This window comes from Erythrolamprus reginae, chromosome 3 (genome assembly GCF_031021105.1).
Source record: "Erythrolamprus reginae isolate rEryReg1 chromosome 3, rEryReg1.hap1, whole genome shotgun sequence".
Lineage (NCBI taxonomy): Eukaryota > Metazoa > Chordata > Lepidosauria > Squamata > Dipsadidae > Erythrolamprus > Erythrolamprus reginae.
In genome coordinates this window covers 207,077,388-207,096,233 of record NC_091952.1, presented here as the reverse complement: position 1 = coordinate 207,096,233, position 18,846 = coordinate 207,077,388, and the positions used below count along the sequence as shown (strand labels likewise).

General features: G+C 38.4%; 1 protein-coding gene across 6 annotated transcripts in view; it reads left to right on the top strand.

Annotated features, from left to right (window-relative positions):
• CCDC178 (coiled-coil domain containing 178) overlaps nt 1-18,846 on the top strand; it is a 166,339-nt gene that overhangs the window by 54,741 nt on the left and 92,752 nt on the right. For all 6 annotated transcript variants that reach the window (XM_070747714.1, XM_070747710.1, XM_070747709.1 and 3 more), the window contains 2 exons: nt 352-497; nt 4,392-4,551. In XM_070747714.1, the coding sequence (XP_070603815.1) occupies nt 352-497; nt 4,392-4,551 (306 nt within the window). The remainder of the gene's footprint in view (nt 1-351; nt 498-4,391; nt 4,552-18,846) is intronic.

The following is an 18,846-nucleotide window of genomic DNA, read 5'->3' as shown; positions in this document are numbered from 1 at the left end:
AGAACAGAGGTGTTAGAATTCAATGACCTTACCAGGCCTGCCAGCAAAGCCATTATTTTAGGGCCTTTCAGAAGGCCAGGAGAGCCAGGGCTTTCTTATCACATGAAACAATAATAAAAAGCACAGGAAAGACATATTGAGCAATGCACAAAAATGAAATTATCTTATTTGTAAAACATATTTCAAAACAATAACTGATTTAAACAAGTGTACCTTTACCAAAATCATGTTACCTAACTTGCATTACATTTTCAACTGCAGTTATAAAAATAGTTCTGTTTTTGGGATAAGCAATTTAATGCATCATTGCATGTAATTGTGCTTTTAAACCTTTTTTTTCTTAATTTTCAGGAGAAATATTTAGGCATTTCAAGCCAATTTACTAAAATCAATCAAGAAATTGCATATTTAGAAAAAGAAACTTCAAAATTAATTGCTTTAAGGAAAGGACAGGAAATCCAGGTAGACAATGCAGAAAAATCTGTAGTTATGTTGAGGTAAGAATTGCATTGCAATAAATAAAGCAAGGAGAACAATGGAACGGTAGCATTAAAAAATTTCTCTTTGAACCCACTGCCCCAGTCTTTTACATGGAGCAGCCCTCCAGAGGACATTCTGAGAGGATCAGAGTTTGATACAGAGGGCAAAGAAAACTGAAAAGCTGTATTGTTGCAGTTTAAATACATACAAAAATATATGTATGAGAATGTTTTTCCGACCAACACAAAAATAAGAAATAGGGTTCCTGACAAAAAGGACATGGGAAAAAGACAATACTGAACATGACACAAATTATACCTCAGACTAGATAGATAAGTTGTACAACATTTAGAAAATTCCAGTGATCACAAAGAAAGACAATAAATAGTGTTGTAGTATCTTTAACCCAAACTGTTTTATTTTGCTGGAAAATTTTGTGAAATATGCATGCGTTACTTACCCACACAGACACTACATACGTACACCATTTAATAAAAGTTATTAACATAAGGAAAACAACACAATGAAGTATCACTGTCATTCATATGTCCTTTGTGGTTCATTGTGTCCTCTCTGACATTTAATTAATGCATGATTAAATGACCTATATCTTTATCATTATATTACATGTGAAACCACAGAATGTCTCCAGTTATGAAGTATATCTATGCAGTCATTTCACCTTGTAAAAACTTATTTGTGAAGCATTGTAAATCACACACAGCTATGAAAAGCTAAAATTTTCTTAGAATGATAACATAACAACAACAACAACAACAACAACAGTGTTGGAAGGGACCTTGGAGGTCTTCTAGTCCAACCCCTGCTTAGGCAGGAAACCCTACACTACTTCAGACAGATGGTTATCCAACATCTGCTTAAAAACTTCCAGTGTTGGGGCATTCACAACTTCTGGAGGCAAGCTGTTCCACTGATTAACTGTTCTGACTGTCAGGAAATTTCTCCTTAGTTCTAAGTTACTTCTCTCCTTGTTTAGTTTCCACCCATTGCTTCTTGTTCTACCCTCAGGTGCTTTGGAGAATAGGTTGATACCTCCTTCTTTGTGGCAACCCCTGAGATATTGGAACATTGTTATCATGTCTCCCCTGGTCTTTCTTTTCATTAAACTAGCCATGCCCTGTTCCTGCAACCATTCTTCATATGTTTTAGCCCCTAATCATCTTTGCTACTCTTCTCTGGACTTTTTCTAGAGTCTCAATATGCATCGTGGCAACCCAAACTGAATGCAGTATTCCAAGTGTGGTCTTACTAAGGCCTTATAAAATGGCATTATCACTTCACATGATCATTATTCTATCCCACAATTAATGCAGCCTAGAACTGTGTTGGCTTTTTTGGCAGCTGCTGCACACTGCTGGCTCATATTTAAATTGTTGTCCATTAGGACTCAAAGATCCCTCTCACAGTTACTACTGTTGAGCGATGTACCACATATACTGTACTTATGCATTTTGTTTTTCTTGCCTAAATATAGAGCCTTACTTTTTTCACCAATGAATTTCATTTATTAGATAGCGCCCATTATTCAAGTTTGTAAAGATCTTTCTGTATTTTGTGCCTATCTTATAGAGTGTTGGCTATTCTTGCCAATTTGGTGTCATCTGCAAATTGGATGATTTCCCCATCTATCCCCTCGTCTAAGTCATTGATGAAGATGTTGAAGAGTACTGGGACTAAAATAGACCTTTGGGGTACTCCACTGCATACATCCCTCCATGTAGATGTAGTTCAATTGAGCACTACATTGAGTGTGGTTGGTTAGCCAGTTTTGAATGTACTTTGTGATATCACAGTCTCAGTTTACATCATCATCATCATCATCATAAAAGATGGAGGCAATCCAGTCAACCAAGGCATTTTCAAATGCAGGTTGTCGAACAGACTATGAATTGCTAGTTTCAAATACAGAGGTACCTCTACTTACGAACTTAATTTGTTCCGTGACCAGATTCTTAATTAGAAAAGTTTGTAAGAAGAAGCAATTTTTCCCATAGGAATCAATGTAAAAACAAATATTGCATGCGATTGGGGAAACCTCAGGGAGGGTGGAGGCCCTATTTCCTCCCAGGAGATTCCTAGAGAGGCCCCGCAGAGGCTTCTCTCCGCCTTTTCTGGCCGTTTCCTCCCTGCAGATTCCTAGAGAAGCCCCACAGAGGCTTCTCCCTGCCTTATCCGGTTACAATTTCGGAGGCTTGGGTTTGTAAGTGAAAAATGGTTCTTGAGAAGAGGCAAAAAAATCTTGAACACCTGGTTCTTATCTAGAAAAGTTCGTAAGTAGAGGCGTTCTTAGGTAGAGGTACCATGTATATGAAATTAAAGAAAGTAAGTGTCCCAGCACATTTTAACCTGGATGCACTATATACAGAATATAAGATTAGTTTAAGACACATGTTTAATATGCTTATATCATACAAATATGAATGATAGGATCAGGAAAGAGTAATGACACCATGAAATCAAATGCAGCCAACAATTATGAAGAAGAACTAATAACTTTTCAGAAAAAGCTGAAGAAAATGTACTGATCTCAATCACAAATATAAAGAGCTGAGGTGGCGCAGTGTGTAGAGTGCAGTACTGCAGGCCACTAAAGCTGACTGCTAGATCTGCAGGTCAGCAGTTCAAATCTCATCACTGGTTCAAGGTTGACTCAGCCTTCTGTCCTTCCAAGGTGGGTAAAATGAAGACCTGGATTATGGGGGGCAATATGCTGGCTCTGTTAAAAAGTGCTATTGCTAACATGTTGTAAGCCACACTGAGTCTAAGAAGATTAAAAAATTGAATAAAAACAAACAAACAGAAAAAACCAAGAACCATAAAATAGAAACATAGAAGATTGGCTGCAGGACCTCATGGTCCATCTAGTCTGCCCTTATACTATTTCCTGTATTTTATCTTACGATGGATATATGTTTATCCTAGGCATGTTTAAATTCAGTTACTGGATTTATCAACCACGTCTGAGATACATTGTTTTAAGATCAGGAAATCACAGGAAATTTTATAATTAGAAATATTCAAGAGCAAACATCTGATGGAGATTTTTAAAAAAGATAGTAAGAAGCCTATTGTAACAGAGGGGTTAGAGAATTATACATTTTAGAAGGGAAACATATTTGGGAGCTGCCTCCATTAGTAAATGAGATAGATTAGCTGATGAACAGAAAAGCACTAAACACAAAGGAAATGCCCACTGAAAGTTTTAAAGACTCAGTTAAAGTATTGGCACCTCTCCTTCAATATATGTAACAGGCTGCATGGCATACAGATTGGATAAGATTATGGCTTCAATCTCTTAACATAGAAACGTAGAAGTCTGACGGCAGAAAAAGACCTCCTGGTCCATCTAGTCTGCCCTTATACTATTTTCTGTATTAACTTTTCACTTAAAATGTCTTAAATGGTGCCAGTTGAGATACATATGTGACTTAATTTAAATCAGGTTCATATGTTTTACATTATTATATAAATTTATATTTTATATCTAAACATTTTTTGGCTATGTGTGTGTGGGTGTGGGTGTGTGCATATGTGTGCGTGTGTGTGCGTGTACATGTGTGTCCATTTATATTTAGCTGGGAGAGCTCCTGAAAAGAAATGGTCCAATAAACCAGTGTTTCCCAACCTTGGCTACTTGAAGATATCTGGACTTCAACTCCCAGAATTCCCCAGCCAGCAAATGCTGGCTGGGGAATTCTGGGAGTTGAAGTCCAAATATCTTCAAGTTGTCAAGGTTGAGAAACACTGCAATAAACTGTATGTGCACATTGCACTTGCACAATTATAAAGCATCTCACTATATTGCAATCACTGTTTCTGCATGAGCAGTTTGCCTAATAGTTCTGAATAATTTTTCATATAAGTAATGATATATTTTGTCTCCTTTAAAGAGAAAAATATGCCAAAATAAAATCAAAGGAAGAAAATACTCGGAGATTAGTTGATTTTCTATATGGCCGGCTGGATAATGTTAGAAAAAAAATAAAGACAGACAACAGAACATTAGATGAGCTGCTGTGGAATAGACAAAATGATTTGAAGATTAAGAAGGTTTGTGCTATTTACATTATTATGATGTTTCATTTTTCTTGATAACATGAATATGTACTATATAGTTAAATTGATTTCCTTTTCTGAGAAAAGTATAGCAAACAATGTATGGACATTCTGATGAACCATTTTGGAAAAAAGAACATTAACCAAAAGACACTATGTCCTTCCAATATAGACATTTATTTCTTATTAATAGTTTCCCTATGAAAGTTCCATGTTCATGTAACATGTTTCTAACTAATGGTATATGGGAATGACCATGAGAGATAAGGTAAAGAAATGCAACCAAGGGAACTGTTGGAGAAAAGGCAGCTGAACTCATTAACAAGAATGTGGGTGGGCAAGAGGCTCAGAAGAGACCCTCTGTACCTTCTTGGGCTGTCAAGGTGGGGGACGGAGAACTTGCAAGCTTCATCTGGTTATGTTTCTTGTGTGGTCCATCTTATGAGCTGACAGAACCGAATTGAGAAACCAGAGGACAATTATATTTCATTTGTGAAGCTCCAAATATAAGTGACACATAGGAGTTCCCATACAATGAGTTCTTTAGCTATATAATGCTGATACAAAGCCATACAAAAGTACCAGTGCATTGATAATAGATATACAGTATGTGCAATCCCCAACATAGGATTGGAACTGTCCTATGTATTTTTGGTTTCAGCCAGATTGCTTAGTGGAGTTGATGAAGATGCTGTTGGTTGATCTAAGCTTTCCCAAGTCATAAACATGCAGCCAGAGAGCCAATCCCTGATCTTAAAATATGCATTTCATTTACCTGTTCGAAAAAGTAAGAAATACAATGTAATCTTCTAAAGAAAGTCCCAGTTGCTTTCCTTTCCAATTTTTTCTCCTGAGACTATGTTTGGCATCTAAAATGGGTCCCTGAACTTTTTTTCAGAAAACGATTGACAAATTTATCTAAGCCCTTACAGAACTATGGTATGCATTGGATGAATTTTGTCCTGTCACTTTTTCTCTTACTAATCTACTTCACAAGCAAGATTGCATTATGGTAATGAGAATGTGTTGTGGGACACTGAGACAAATGTGTACCTTAAACTTTGAATGAAGTTTGCATTGCATTGTGATGTTCGTCATTTGTCCCTCTTTCCTTCCCTTGCCCATGCTTACAAAGTTATTGAGAGAAGAATAAAAATGAAAGGTGATCCTAAACCTTTACAGAGATAAAATGAGAGATAACGCATTGAAATTAAAAAAAAAATATTATCCAGAAATTTCTGGAAGATTATAATGGAAACAGAATAGTTACTGTATCTTCCAGTCTGTTAACAGTAGCCTCCACTGTATTTCAGCTACTGGTAGTTCCACAAATAAAATGTGACATTTATTTTTTCATACTGTAATTACTCCTTTGTATTTTAGTAGTAGCGTACTAAAACTACTATACTTCAGTAGCATAGAATGCATTTGGTCAGTGGTGATTTTCTCATTGGTTGCACACTTTCTTGTACAAGGACTTCTGTTTGATGGCCTAGAACATTGAAGTACACCCTACAGAGGCCTACTCTTGAAAATGTAGAAGCCACAGTTAGTGTAAAATGTTGTAATAGGGCCATGTATTAGAACAGTGCTGGCTGGGGAATTCTGGGAGTTGAAGTCCAGATATCTTCAAGTTGCCAAGGTTGGGAAACACTGTATTAGAATATATTTTAGAAGCTTCACAATATCTAAGGCAAAGGTCCCCAAACTCTTTAGCTCATAACCCTCTTCATGAAGTTTCAGATGTTCATTGACTCCTAAATATTTATTAAAAGGAAATAATTTAATAAATGCTATTTAAATAGTAATACTAGGGGTGATAATAATAATAGTCAAAATGACCAGATTAAAATATTGTGGGATTTCCAAAGTTAAATTGAAAAGATTTTGTCAGACAACATGCCAGATTTAACTCTGGTTGAAAAGAAAAAAAAAAGGATAATTGATATGGCAACCTTTGGGAATAGAATAAAAGACAGAGAATGGAAGAAGATCACAGAATAGCAAGATCTGAAAATCAAAGGTGTAATATTACAGAATGAACTGGCTGTGGCGCCACTTTCCTAAAATGTATCATTTCACATTATTTACATAATACATTTTTTAAAAGTCAATCAAGAATAATAACGGAACATTTAGTCAGTTTGTTAATCTTGTAGAATGGGCAGAGTCAGTTTTGTAAAATAGGCACAATACAAATTAAATAAATAAAAAATAAATAAAATTATTAAAAATAGAACTAGCTGAAAATTATGGCCAAAAACAAACATCCCTTAAAAATTTTCCTTGTCGATAATGAAACTATGCAATATACATATTGACACGCCTCGGGAGTCTGTTTCTACCGGTGTCATGGACTTAGAATATCTATATGCACATTAATGATGTGTTTGTAAAAGAGCAGTAATGATAATACACAGTTTTGTTAATCAATGTGGGGCATTTAGATGGTTTAAGGCCGTGATGACAAACCTATGGCACACGTGTCATAGGTGGCATGCAGAGCTATATCTAAGGGTACGCAATGCGTTGCCCTGTGTCAGCTCCAGTGTGCATGCACATGTTGGTCAGCTTATTTTTGGCCTTCCAGAGAGCAGGGAGAGGCCATTTTTGCTCTCCCCAGGCTAGAGGGGGCTCTGGAGTATGAAAAATATCCCAATGGACAAACTAGAAGTCAATTTTTCCGAATTTCCAGTTTGAACAGTGGGTCATATTTCGCACTCCGGCGGCTTCAGGGGAGAATAATAAACAATAACAATAACTAATAATCGGCCTAACAGGAGGGGGCGCTTGTATGGGGATACACGCATGAGCAGTGTGACATGTGCGGGGCGGCTGTGTGGTGGCACATGAGCACATTCGTGTGGGCGCACACTCCCATTTTTGGCACGCAAGAAGAAAAAGATTTGCCATCACTGGTTTAAGGGAGCATAAATTAATTTATGTGATGTTAATTTTTTACCCATTTTTAATAGAACAGCTGAAGCACTATTATCTTCAGCACTCCCGGTGCGCCCTCCGATGCCGTCGTGAGTGTGCGCAAGTCTGCTGGTCGTGCATGTGCCCATTGGCGAGAGATTTAGCTTCTGCACATATGTAGCAATGAAATATTATGTAAGGACACGTGTGCGAGTGAGATTTTGGCGATTTTCACCAATATTTTTGCTTTCACGCATGCGCATGGGCTTTGCTGCTACCGAAACATCTTGTAGCTTAATACTTAATACATCAGTCCCGAGTTATGATGTTTCATGCTTACGACACGAAACCAGCCCCCCTCCTCCTACCACGCCGCACTCGCCTGGCTGGCTCTCACTACGGGATAAATACACAAAACAGGAAGGGGGTTACATGCATCTCATGAGCAAATTGACATGCAGCATCGGTATTAAGCTACAAGATGTTTCAGTAGCAGCAAAGCCCATTTGGGGAAGCAGGGTCGAATTCAGACGGGAAGTTCACATCATGCAGTTGCTCCCTGTTGTTCACCAAAATCTGGTTCAGAGCTGAACCTCGGCTAAGGGTTTGGGGAAGGGGGAACTCAGGCTTGTAGCCTAGCGAGCCCTCCATACAGCTATTATTAACCTATCCTTTGCCCCTTCCTCCTGCCATGCCGCGCTTCCTTGGCTCGCTCTCACCGCATTCGCTGACTCCAGTGCTTTCTGAAGCACGGGGTGGGAAGAAGGCACGAATGAAGCATTTTAGCAAGCAGGCTTTTTTTTAGTCACCTAAAGTAGCTGGTTACACATGGTGATGATATCATGATGAGGCAACTCAGGGGCAGCAAGGCCTTTCAAATGTGCGAACTCAGTGTAGCTGGCCATGCTTCAGGGTTGGAGTGAATCAGGCAAGAGAGCATTAGAGCAAAGTGGAGGAAGATCAGGAATGTCCCGACTTACACAGAAATTCAGCTTACAATACGACGTAGGAACGGATCAACATCGTAAGTCAGGGACCCCCTGTATATATAGAAATAACAAATGGGGTGGGAGAGTAGATTTAAAATGGGAAACCAGTTGTGCTAGTGCTGTCATACAGATATACCCTTAGCTTCATTGAAGTATTTGGGGTTTTATAGATTAAAGCATGACATGCAAGGTGTACATGTTTCATGTGTACATTTTTATTAGTATTTCATATTGGTGTATGAAGTATTGCAATATTGCAAAAAGATATTGACAAAATTGAACGGGTCCAAAGACAGGCTACAAGAATGGTGGAAGGTCTTAAGCATAAAACGTATCAGGAAAGATTTAATTAACTCAATCTGTATAGTCTGGAGGACAGAAGGAAAAGGGGGGACATGATCGAAACATTTAAATATGTTAAAGGGTTAAATAAGGTCCAGGAGGGAAGTGTTTTTAAGAGGAAAGTGAACACAAGAACAAGGGGACACAATCTGAAGTTAGTTGGGGGAAAGATCAAAAGCAACATGAGAAAATATTATTTTACTGAAAGAGTAGTAGATCCTTGGAACAAACTTCCAGCAGACGTGGTTGGTAAATCCACAGTAACTGAATTTAAACATGCCTGGGATAAACATATATCCATCCTAAGATAAAATACAGAAAATAGTATAAGAGCAGACTAGATGGATCCTGAGGTCTTTTTCTGCCGTCAGTCTTCTATGTTTCTAATATTCCTCCCTAGGTAATAAAAATATCACTGAGATGTCATATAGTACATTGAGTTGAGAATTAGTTCATACTGATTTGTGAGTTGTCAACCTTTTACCCATGCATAATTATCCAAATGTTAATCTCTAGTCTATCTTGCAATGTCCTTGATATTGACTATGTTCTCCCAATATGTGCACAACACATCAAACGGTAGCAAAATCAGAGCTGAAGGAACAATGTTGTCATAAGGTGATTTAACCCACTGTGAATAAGCTGAATACTGCTCTTAACATATGCTTCTCTAGAAAGGTGCCACTATTTTCAATAATGCAGCATACTTGGGGTTCTCAAGTTTCTAAAACAAATTTGCTAACTCTATAAGTTTCTATGTACCTTTAGACCATTGAACTAGCAATTCAGAACTGCCCATGATGACCCAGTTTGGATAATCCAATTTATTTTACCATGGGGGACTTATCTTGGCTTATTTCTTCCTTTTGTATGTAGAAGAAGCCAGGAAGCTGCAATGAATGGCAGCTTCTTTTAAATGCAAACTCTGAAATGGGGCTAATTACTTAGAAACTAATAAGTTAAGTTTGTCTTGTTTAGAAGCCATTGATCTTGAATATTACTTCATACTAATAGGAAACCAGCTTACCATGGCTTTTGTTTCATCTCCTGTCTGAAAGAGACAAACTGTAGTGAAGGGGTTACACACAGATCAAAAAATCCTCTTTAATTAAATTGGCTTTGATCAGTACTTTCGTACCAATATTTGAAAATATCTGGTGTTTTGTTACATGAAATTGTGCACCTGGGCATGTTTATTCTAAAATTTGTTTTCAAATGTGAATATATAAGTGTGTAATCAACTTATACACTTTAAAAAAACTGATTAGATATACTGATTTCAAATATAAACTTGCATAACTAAATAATAAATATTCCTTGCCCTTTTTAATGTAAAAATTACCAATACCAAAATTGTATGCAAATAGGTTTTATTACTCCTGATTTCAAACAGGGATAGACAGTATTGAATTTTATTTTTTTAAATTATTGCTGCAAGCCAAACCATAGTAACAAAATGATCTAAATTTAAATATCTATCTATCTATCTATCTATCTATCTATCTATCTATCTATCTATCTATCTATCTATCTATCATCTATCTTGCTCTATTAAGTGAACCTTTTATTAAAAAGTTACAATAAATTCAGTTGTATTCCAAATGCTACCTGAACATATCACAAAAATTCTATAGTTCAGAGTGCAATGAAGTAAAAGTGAGTAATAACCACTGACTAGAGAAACATGTGGAATAAATCTATTTAATTGCATATTTAAGAATAGCTTTGCATTCATGTGGTGTGAACAGAACTGAACGCCCTATTGCAAACCCAATAATACCAGTGTCAGTGAGCCATGTGAGTTGTCTCTATGGGTTGTAAATTGGATCCCCTCAGTGACCAGTTAATGTTTTCTGTATTTACGGCTGTATTTCTGTTTTTCACAGCCACTGGGGCACTTTGGCAACATAAAAATTTAAAAATAATTTTTAGCAATCATACCGTGCCAATTTTTTATAGTTAAAGGGGCTCATTTAAATTGGAAAACCTGCTAGTCTGAAATTTTCATCTGAAGGATTACCACCAGCCAGAGCTACTTGTCTGATGAGGGTTTCACATGGCTTATCTAATGTGAAATCTCCATGTGGTATATAGTTTCATTAAACGGTGATCAAGAATACATTAGTTCAAAACAAGAAAAGGCAATGGAGCTTAATCCGCCAGGCATCTTGGCGCAACAACTTTAAAAGAGTTATTGAAGTGAAACAATTTGAGAATTAAAAGTCTTCCACTTATATAAGACTCCTGTCAAAAGTCAGGCTTTCCTGTTTCAGTGTTCCATTTGTTTTAAAAAAAGCAAAATAAATAGAATATGTTTGTATGTGAGTCATACATAACCCAAGCTCTTTATCTGAATGCAGTGTTACTATTTCCCAAAATTATGAAGCCAATGTTTTAAGTATGTTTTTATTTTTCAAACAGTTACTATTGAAATGTTTCCCCTAACTGTTGACCAGATAAACACATGTAATTGCTGTCCAAGATAGCTGTCCAATTATGTTTAATGTTGCAAAATACTGAATGATTCTAACAAAGTCACCCCAGGAAATCGAATGCGGATTATATAGTACATCTGTAATATAGTTGTGTTCATTGCCCAAACATTTATGTCATTTCAGTTTTAAATTATGTAGCTGGGATACATATAAAGAATGTTGTCCTTGCATGATGATGATGATTATTACTATTGTATTTTATAGGAATTTCTGCATACACATCCATTTGCATGTAGTAACTACTATAGAAACATATGGAAAAGCTCTTAAAGAAAAACAGATGAAATCTGGTGTGTATCAAAAAGATCGTCATAAAAATTGCTCAAGCAGAAAAACTATCTTGGGATATATAAAGTCAATTATTGCTCTCACTAGATAAAGATAATTACTGGTTCTCTTACCTTTTTAATACTGAAGGTTCCATGTTGTATATTTTGAAAATATTCCAGTTTACTCTAAATGTCTATGTAGGAATTGTTTTCAAAATAAAATCAAAATAAATTTTTGATTCAATCATAGATATGCTTAACAGTAGATGGGAAGTTGTCCTATAGAATCATGATAGATGACTGAAATTACATATAAAATTTTAGATTATTCTGTGGGATCTGAGGTTTTATATATCTACTAGCTGTACCTGGTCATGCGTAGCTGTGGCTCAGTCTGGTTCGTCTGGTTTGCCGAACTCTAGAACATGCAACATGCAACATATAATTGTCCATGTGAGAAGCAATTTGTAGGTAGATCTAAATCACACAATTCTAAAGATTGGCCTTGAGCTTTGTTGATGGTGATTGCAAATGCCAATCGAATTGGGAATTACAGGAATGCGAGGAATGAGGACATTTTCACTTTTGAAAGGTCCTGTCAAGACCTTTCCATGTTGCAGGTTAAATGTCAATTTCAAAGCGGAATGAGCAGTTCTTTCACCTGGTAGCAATGTTGCATTATGTCATTTTCACATAATGTGAAGAAAGCAGTTAATGTTGTAGCCGGTGAATTCAGGGTTCTTTGTTGCACACTTGCAGCTGTGAAATAAACACGTCAATTTTCTAGATGGACTTTATTCATGTAGGGGAAATTAAAGAATTTGCCAGACAGCTTCATTGCTGTTGTTTTTACCTGTCACAAGTGTGACATCTACCCTGTTTCCCCGATAGTAAGACACCCCCGATTGTAAGACGTATCGGGGGTTTCAGGGGGGTCGGCTAATATAAGCCGTACCCCGAAAGTAAGACATATGTCTTACTTTCGGGGAAACACGGGGGTATTGCCGGGGGGGGGGAGCCCGATGACGTCGCTTCCAAGCTCCCCGCGCGCCCCTCGCCTTCGCCTTGCCGCCACCCGCCTCTTCCCCGGCTTGGCAAAGCGAAGGACGGCGCTGGTCCGAAGCGAGCCGAGCGGGCGGCGGCTTGCAGCAAAGGCGCTCGTCCCAGCAACCGAGTCCTGCCGAGGCTCGGCTGCAAGCAGCCAGCGAGGCCGACCGGCTCCGAGGCGAGCGGCCGGAGCTGCGCCCTCCTTCGCCCGCCTCCTTTCCGGCAGGCAGGTGGGGCTGCCCAACTGCGCAGAGCGGCTCCTCCCCTCCAGACACACGCTTCCCCAACACGCGTCTGCGGCTCCACGCGTGCACGCCGCTTGGAACCCTGAGGTTGAACTTGGAAAAGGGCTCACGAGGCTCCTGTCCCACGGCTGCCCGTCTGGACTCTGGGGAGATGCCTTCGGGAACGCAACCCTTTCAATTTTTTTCCAATGTAAGACATACCCCGAAAGTAAGACGTAGTGGGGCTTTTGGGGGTAAAAAGAAAGTAAGACACTGTCTTACTTTCGGGGAAACACGGTATATAATACAGTAGTACCTCTACTTAAGAACTTAATTCGTTCCACGACCAGGTTCTTAAGTAGAAAGGTTTGTAAGTAGAAGCAATTTTCCCCATAGAAATCAAAGTAAAAGCAAATAATGCATGCAAACCCATTGGGAAAGAAATAAAAGCTCGGAATTTGGGTGGGAGGAGGAGGAGAAAGAAGAGGAGGAGGACAGTCGCTGCCAAAGGAAGAAGGTGAAGTGAGGGGAATCAAAAAAAGCTAAAACTTTAAGGCTTCAAAAAAAAAAGAGGGACTCTGAGGCGGCGAGGAGGAGCACACGCCTCCCATACACCCTGTGCGAGGCTACCTCCCATGCACTGCACCAGAGAGAGAAACCCAGGGGGAATGGCAAGAAACTGGCCGGGCCTTCGTGCCACTCAAATTTCCTGGGAAATTTTTCCGGGCTCGAGTTCTTAAGTAGAAAATGGTTATTAAGAAGAGGCAAAAATATCTTGAACACTCAGTTCTAGTAAGGTTCTTAAGTAGAGGTGTTCTTAGGTAGAGGTACCACTGTAGTAGGTTTATAAAAACATGCATGTATTCAAATGCAACATTGTGTCAACATTTCAAAGCCATTGGTGAAGAAAGTCCTGTTTTAATCACGTGTATGTTTTACCTGTCACAGGTGTGACCTCTATATAATGTAGGTATATAAAAACATGCACATATTTGAATGCAACGTTGTGTCAAAAATTCAAAGCAATCAGTGAAGAATTTTCAGAGATTTATGATTTTGAACAAATGAACATTTATACTTTTATTTATATAGCTATTAAAGAGTATAGAAATAATCCTAAACAAACCCTGTCATAATCTCTATTCTGTTTTTTAGTAACACAATTTGGTAACAACCTTTTCTATATATACACATATAGCTTCTGGATACCTGTTTCTCTTATCCAGGAAGGTAGTGGGCAAGCTCTCTTTGCTTAGTAGCAGCATAGATAATGTTCAAGTCATGGAATCCAGCCTTCATGCTTGCAAGTAACTCATTACGTACTCTATCAGGCACATGGATATCTAGTTCGGCAAAGATCACATAACCTATGACTCCCCACTTAAAGATCAATTGCATCACTTATTTGTCTTCACTATACTTGACAATCATTTAGATTTCTTTGTCAATATTCAAGAGGCAGGCTGCCGTTGTCTTCTTCAAACATAATTTTTCAACTTTCCAGTGTTGTCTGTAATCTTGGGATTTCTGATAAACTCCCATAGAAATTACTGCTAATTCTATTCATTTCCTCCCACATTTAATTGTTTGTTTAATTTAATTTAATGTTGTCAAAAATATATACTTTTTTTGGTAGTGGTATTCAAGGAACTACAACATCACTATCAGAAATTCACCTGAATAAATTATTTCATTCCCCCCAGCTATGTAATCAAATAGCAGTGCATAGTGAAGTATGGGTAGTACCTGACTCGTGATCTGTTGTTTAACGACCATTTGCAGTAATGATAGACTTAGAGGGAGGTACTTTACCTCCTGTAATACACTTCTGGCTGTCATAAAATGTTGCATTAGCATTTCAAGAGCTTGGCAACCTGCTTGCATTTATGACTGGTTGCCAAGTGTCCTGCCATAATCTGATCACCATTTGCAATCTTCTGTGCCACCTTCCCCATGAAATCAATGGGGAAGCCAGCAGAGAATGTTTCAAGGAGAGGCAATGTTGGATTTGAAAGCCATTCCCCCAGTGCATCAAGGCATTTTTCCCCCGCTTTCCACATGCTGGGAGGGGAAAATCCTTCTGTGCACTGGAATGGACTTCAAATCTGGCAAAAATACTTATTTTTTAAATAATTTTTATTATTTTTATTATTATTTTTAATAATGTTTTATTATTATTTATTACATACTAAATTATAAGATAAGTATCATATATGCCTTACTACTTATATACATTTGGTCTGTTCAGTCTTTACATAGACACAGTCATCATACTTCTATCATTTTAACTCTGCCTTATCCAATTTCATTCTATTATATTAACATACATAAGTTTAATTCTCCTTATAATCCTAGTTACTTCTTGTTTCTGGTCTCTCTTTTCTGTTCCAACCATTGATAAAATATGTTCCATATCTCACAGTATTCTCCTCTTTCTTGTTTTTGTTTTTTCAATTCTAAAGTCAATCTATCCATTTCAGCGCAGCTCAGAATTTTCCTAATCACCATCTAGTGCAGGGGTGGGCAATTAATTTTGCCATGGGGCCGCATGAGAAATTGGCATGGTTTTAGAGGGCCGGACTAATATAATTAACTCAGTTCTACCCTATTCCTTGTTTTCTTTCTTCCAAATTACCCCCTCCTCCAATACACACACACTCACAAAGAGTGCAAACCTCCCCCCGTTCCTTATTTATTTATTTGCCCCTCCACTCTCCTCCCCCTCCTCCCTTCACTTCCTCACTTGTGCTGCCCCTCCCCAGCAGCCCACACCCCCACTTCTGGCTGGCCCCGCTCCCACATTATCACAATAACACTCACTTATTGCATAATAACACCCAATATGGCGTGAAGCCGCCTGCCCACTTTCCTCCTCTCTATCGGCCCACTGCTGCCTTCCCCAGCAGCCCTCCACCCTTGCATCCTATCCTCTGGGCTGTTGTCCCCCCCCCTTCGGCTTCCCAGACTGTTCCTGCTGTGATTGGACTGCAGTTGCTGCTGCCCTGAGCCTCAGCAACTGCCCCCCTCCCAACCCGCTGCCTTTTGTCCGGCACCGCAGAGAGGAGAGAGCCAAGAAGAAGGAGGGATTGTTGCTTTCCTGTGGCAAAACGGGACTAAAAAGGGTGACCCCGATTTGTCCCGCGATGGTGGGGCTCTAAGAGAGCCTTGTTGGTGGGTGCTTTTTTGTCCTGTTCATTTGAGGCGCTTGTCCCTCCCCCCATGGCTTCCTCCTCCAGGAAACTGGTCACAGATAGCGGGCGGGCCGGTCACAGACAGCAGGTGGGCTGGATGCAGCCTGTGGGCCGCCCCTTGCCCAGGTCTGATCTAGGGGGATCTCTCAATTTTTACAGTTTTGGGTAAAAACCATTCTTGCTGCTGTTATAATATGTATTATTAAGTAGGTTACTCCTTTGTTTTTTTCTCACTTAAAATTCCAAATAAGAATAGTTCTGATTGGAACTCTATTTTCTATCCAATTCACTCTTCCAGCCATATTTGAATTTTTTGCCAATATTCCTTTGCTTTTTTACACAACTACCACATATGATAATACGTGCCTGGTCCTTGATTGCATTTCTAATGATGAATTTCTAAACATTTTAGCCAATCCTGCTGATAGAAGATACCACTTACAGAACATCTTATATAAATTCTCTTTGTATGGTATTGCCAATGTTATTTTTCTATTTCTTTTCCATAATTCTTACCATTTTTCAGTTGTATATTATACCACAAAATCTTTGCTCCAAAGGCTTCCCTGGAGCTGGACAAGGATAAAATCGTCCTCCCCCATCCCCCCTAGAGGCTCTCTGGAAGCCAAAAGTGCCCTCCCTGAGTGAGCCAAAAATCAGCTGGCCGGCACACACATGCACATTGGAGCTGAGCTAGGGCAACAGCTCAGGTGTCAGAAGATATGGCTCTCCATTCCACCTATGGCACCCATATCATAGGTTTGCCATCACTACTCTAGTGTTAACAACCTTTTATTGTTTAAATTTATCCATTCTTTTACCCAGATTAGCACTGTTGCTTGATGGTATAACTCCCAATCTGGTACGCCAAATCCTTCTCTTTCTTTTACTTCTTGCAGAAGTTTAAATTTAATTTTTGGTTTCTTCCCTTACCAGATTAAATTTGTAAAATACTTTTTGTCTAATTATATAGGGATATTTGGAAACAATATCCCTAGTTCCCAAGACCAGTTTTGGTAAAATATTCATCTTCAGCAAAAAAAAAAAAACTTTATGGGTTTTCACAATCTTTGAGATTGCTGGTGTTTACTAGGTTTTCTTGGGGGCAAAATGCTAGCAAAAATCAGCTTTGGAAAGCTTTGGTGAACGCTAATATTCTAGAAAGCTGGCATTCACTAGCATTTCCCCTCTGGAGTGGAAACCTCTAATAAATGCCTATTTTTTGGTCCCTCCAAAGGGGAAAATTGTAGTTAATGGCATCATTCTCAAGGTTCTCCCCTGTGCTGTGGGGAGAGATCCTGGGTCTCTTGAGTGTGATGGGAGGTCTATACTCGTTTTCCATGCCATCACTCCAGATCCTCTCTGTGGAAGTCCACTTAACAACTTGTACCAGAGACAGCTGGGATTGCTGTTGCTGAGTGAAGCAATCATGTGGCATCACCCAATGACCAAGATTCTGGGCCCAATTGTGAGAGATTGCCTAAACAAAAATATAATCTCTGATATTCAAGCATGGCCATTTCTGTACAATGTACGGCATACATTGTGCACCATAATTTTGGAGAAATGTGAAAATGGAGCAATTGTAATATAAAAGAGAATTTTCTTTGTCTCTCTATGAAGAGTAGAGAGATTATGTCTAGAAACAATCATAACAGCTACTATAAACATGCTTAAGAATTTGTGTAGCTATACAATTGGATGATCTTTTTTTTTAACAGCTGTTCCCCCCATGCTGCAGTACTGTACATCCTATTTTTCAGAACAGGTGGCAAATTTATAATAGGATTTCTCTTTTGAGAAAATAAGAAACAGAAGTACTGTTGAGAAGGAGGCCAGTTTCACTATTTTTAGGTTGTAACTTAATGAGCAGCCCTTTAAGTTCCAGAGAAAGTCATTTGCATATTAAGAATTATTTTATTGTTGGGTAACCTTACATTAATAAAAATCTTATAGCTGCCAGGAAGTACAACAACGAAGAATTTAGGTACTCCCTAAAGTCCATCAGCGCCTGAATAAAACACAGACTGTATTAATGTATGGGCACTGTTATAAACTCTATTAATATAGCAGAAAGATGCCAAGCATCAGTGACTCAGAAACATTAAAAAAAGTTTATATTAAAATCACTGAACACTACAGAAATGGGAACAATACATATAAATTAAATTCTACTCCCAATTTTAAAAGCTACCTTTCTGTATAATATATAGTTTTTGCTTCCTTGGAAATTGGGTGGGTTTAGGATATTTATGTTCTGAATAATGCTTTCTTGACCAAGGTGTAATTGTTCCAATCAAATTAAGATTGCTGCTGCTGGTATATTCTGCCAAAGTAATTTTTTGGCTATCAACATAAGGGGGATTTTTTTTTATTAGTAGTTAGCATTGAGAACAGCAGTATTTACTGTTGCCTGCATTTTTGTGGTTCACAGATGAACACTCCTCTTGTGTATTCAGTAACAAATGGCAATCACTTTATCATTTGTCTTATGACAAATAGCAGATTCAGGCACAAACTGCTGCCCGTAGCAAACTTACAGGATGAAGTTCTTTATTGTTTATGGGTTGTAGGTTGATATATTCATGCCTTGTTTGTTTGTGAAATGAACAAAAATCAGTAAGCAGGCTTGAACAGAAATTTGGCTACATAATCAATTGTACTTTCTCTCCGCCCCCCCCCCCCCCCCCCCCAAATATCTCCTGAAGATCCTACAAGGAAATTTGCTGAATTAGTTCTAAGCTGCAAGCTTGCTTTAGGAAAAAAAAAAGTCATTAAAGGATGCACTAAATTGTGACATTATGCCCTTAAGC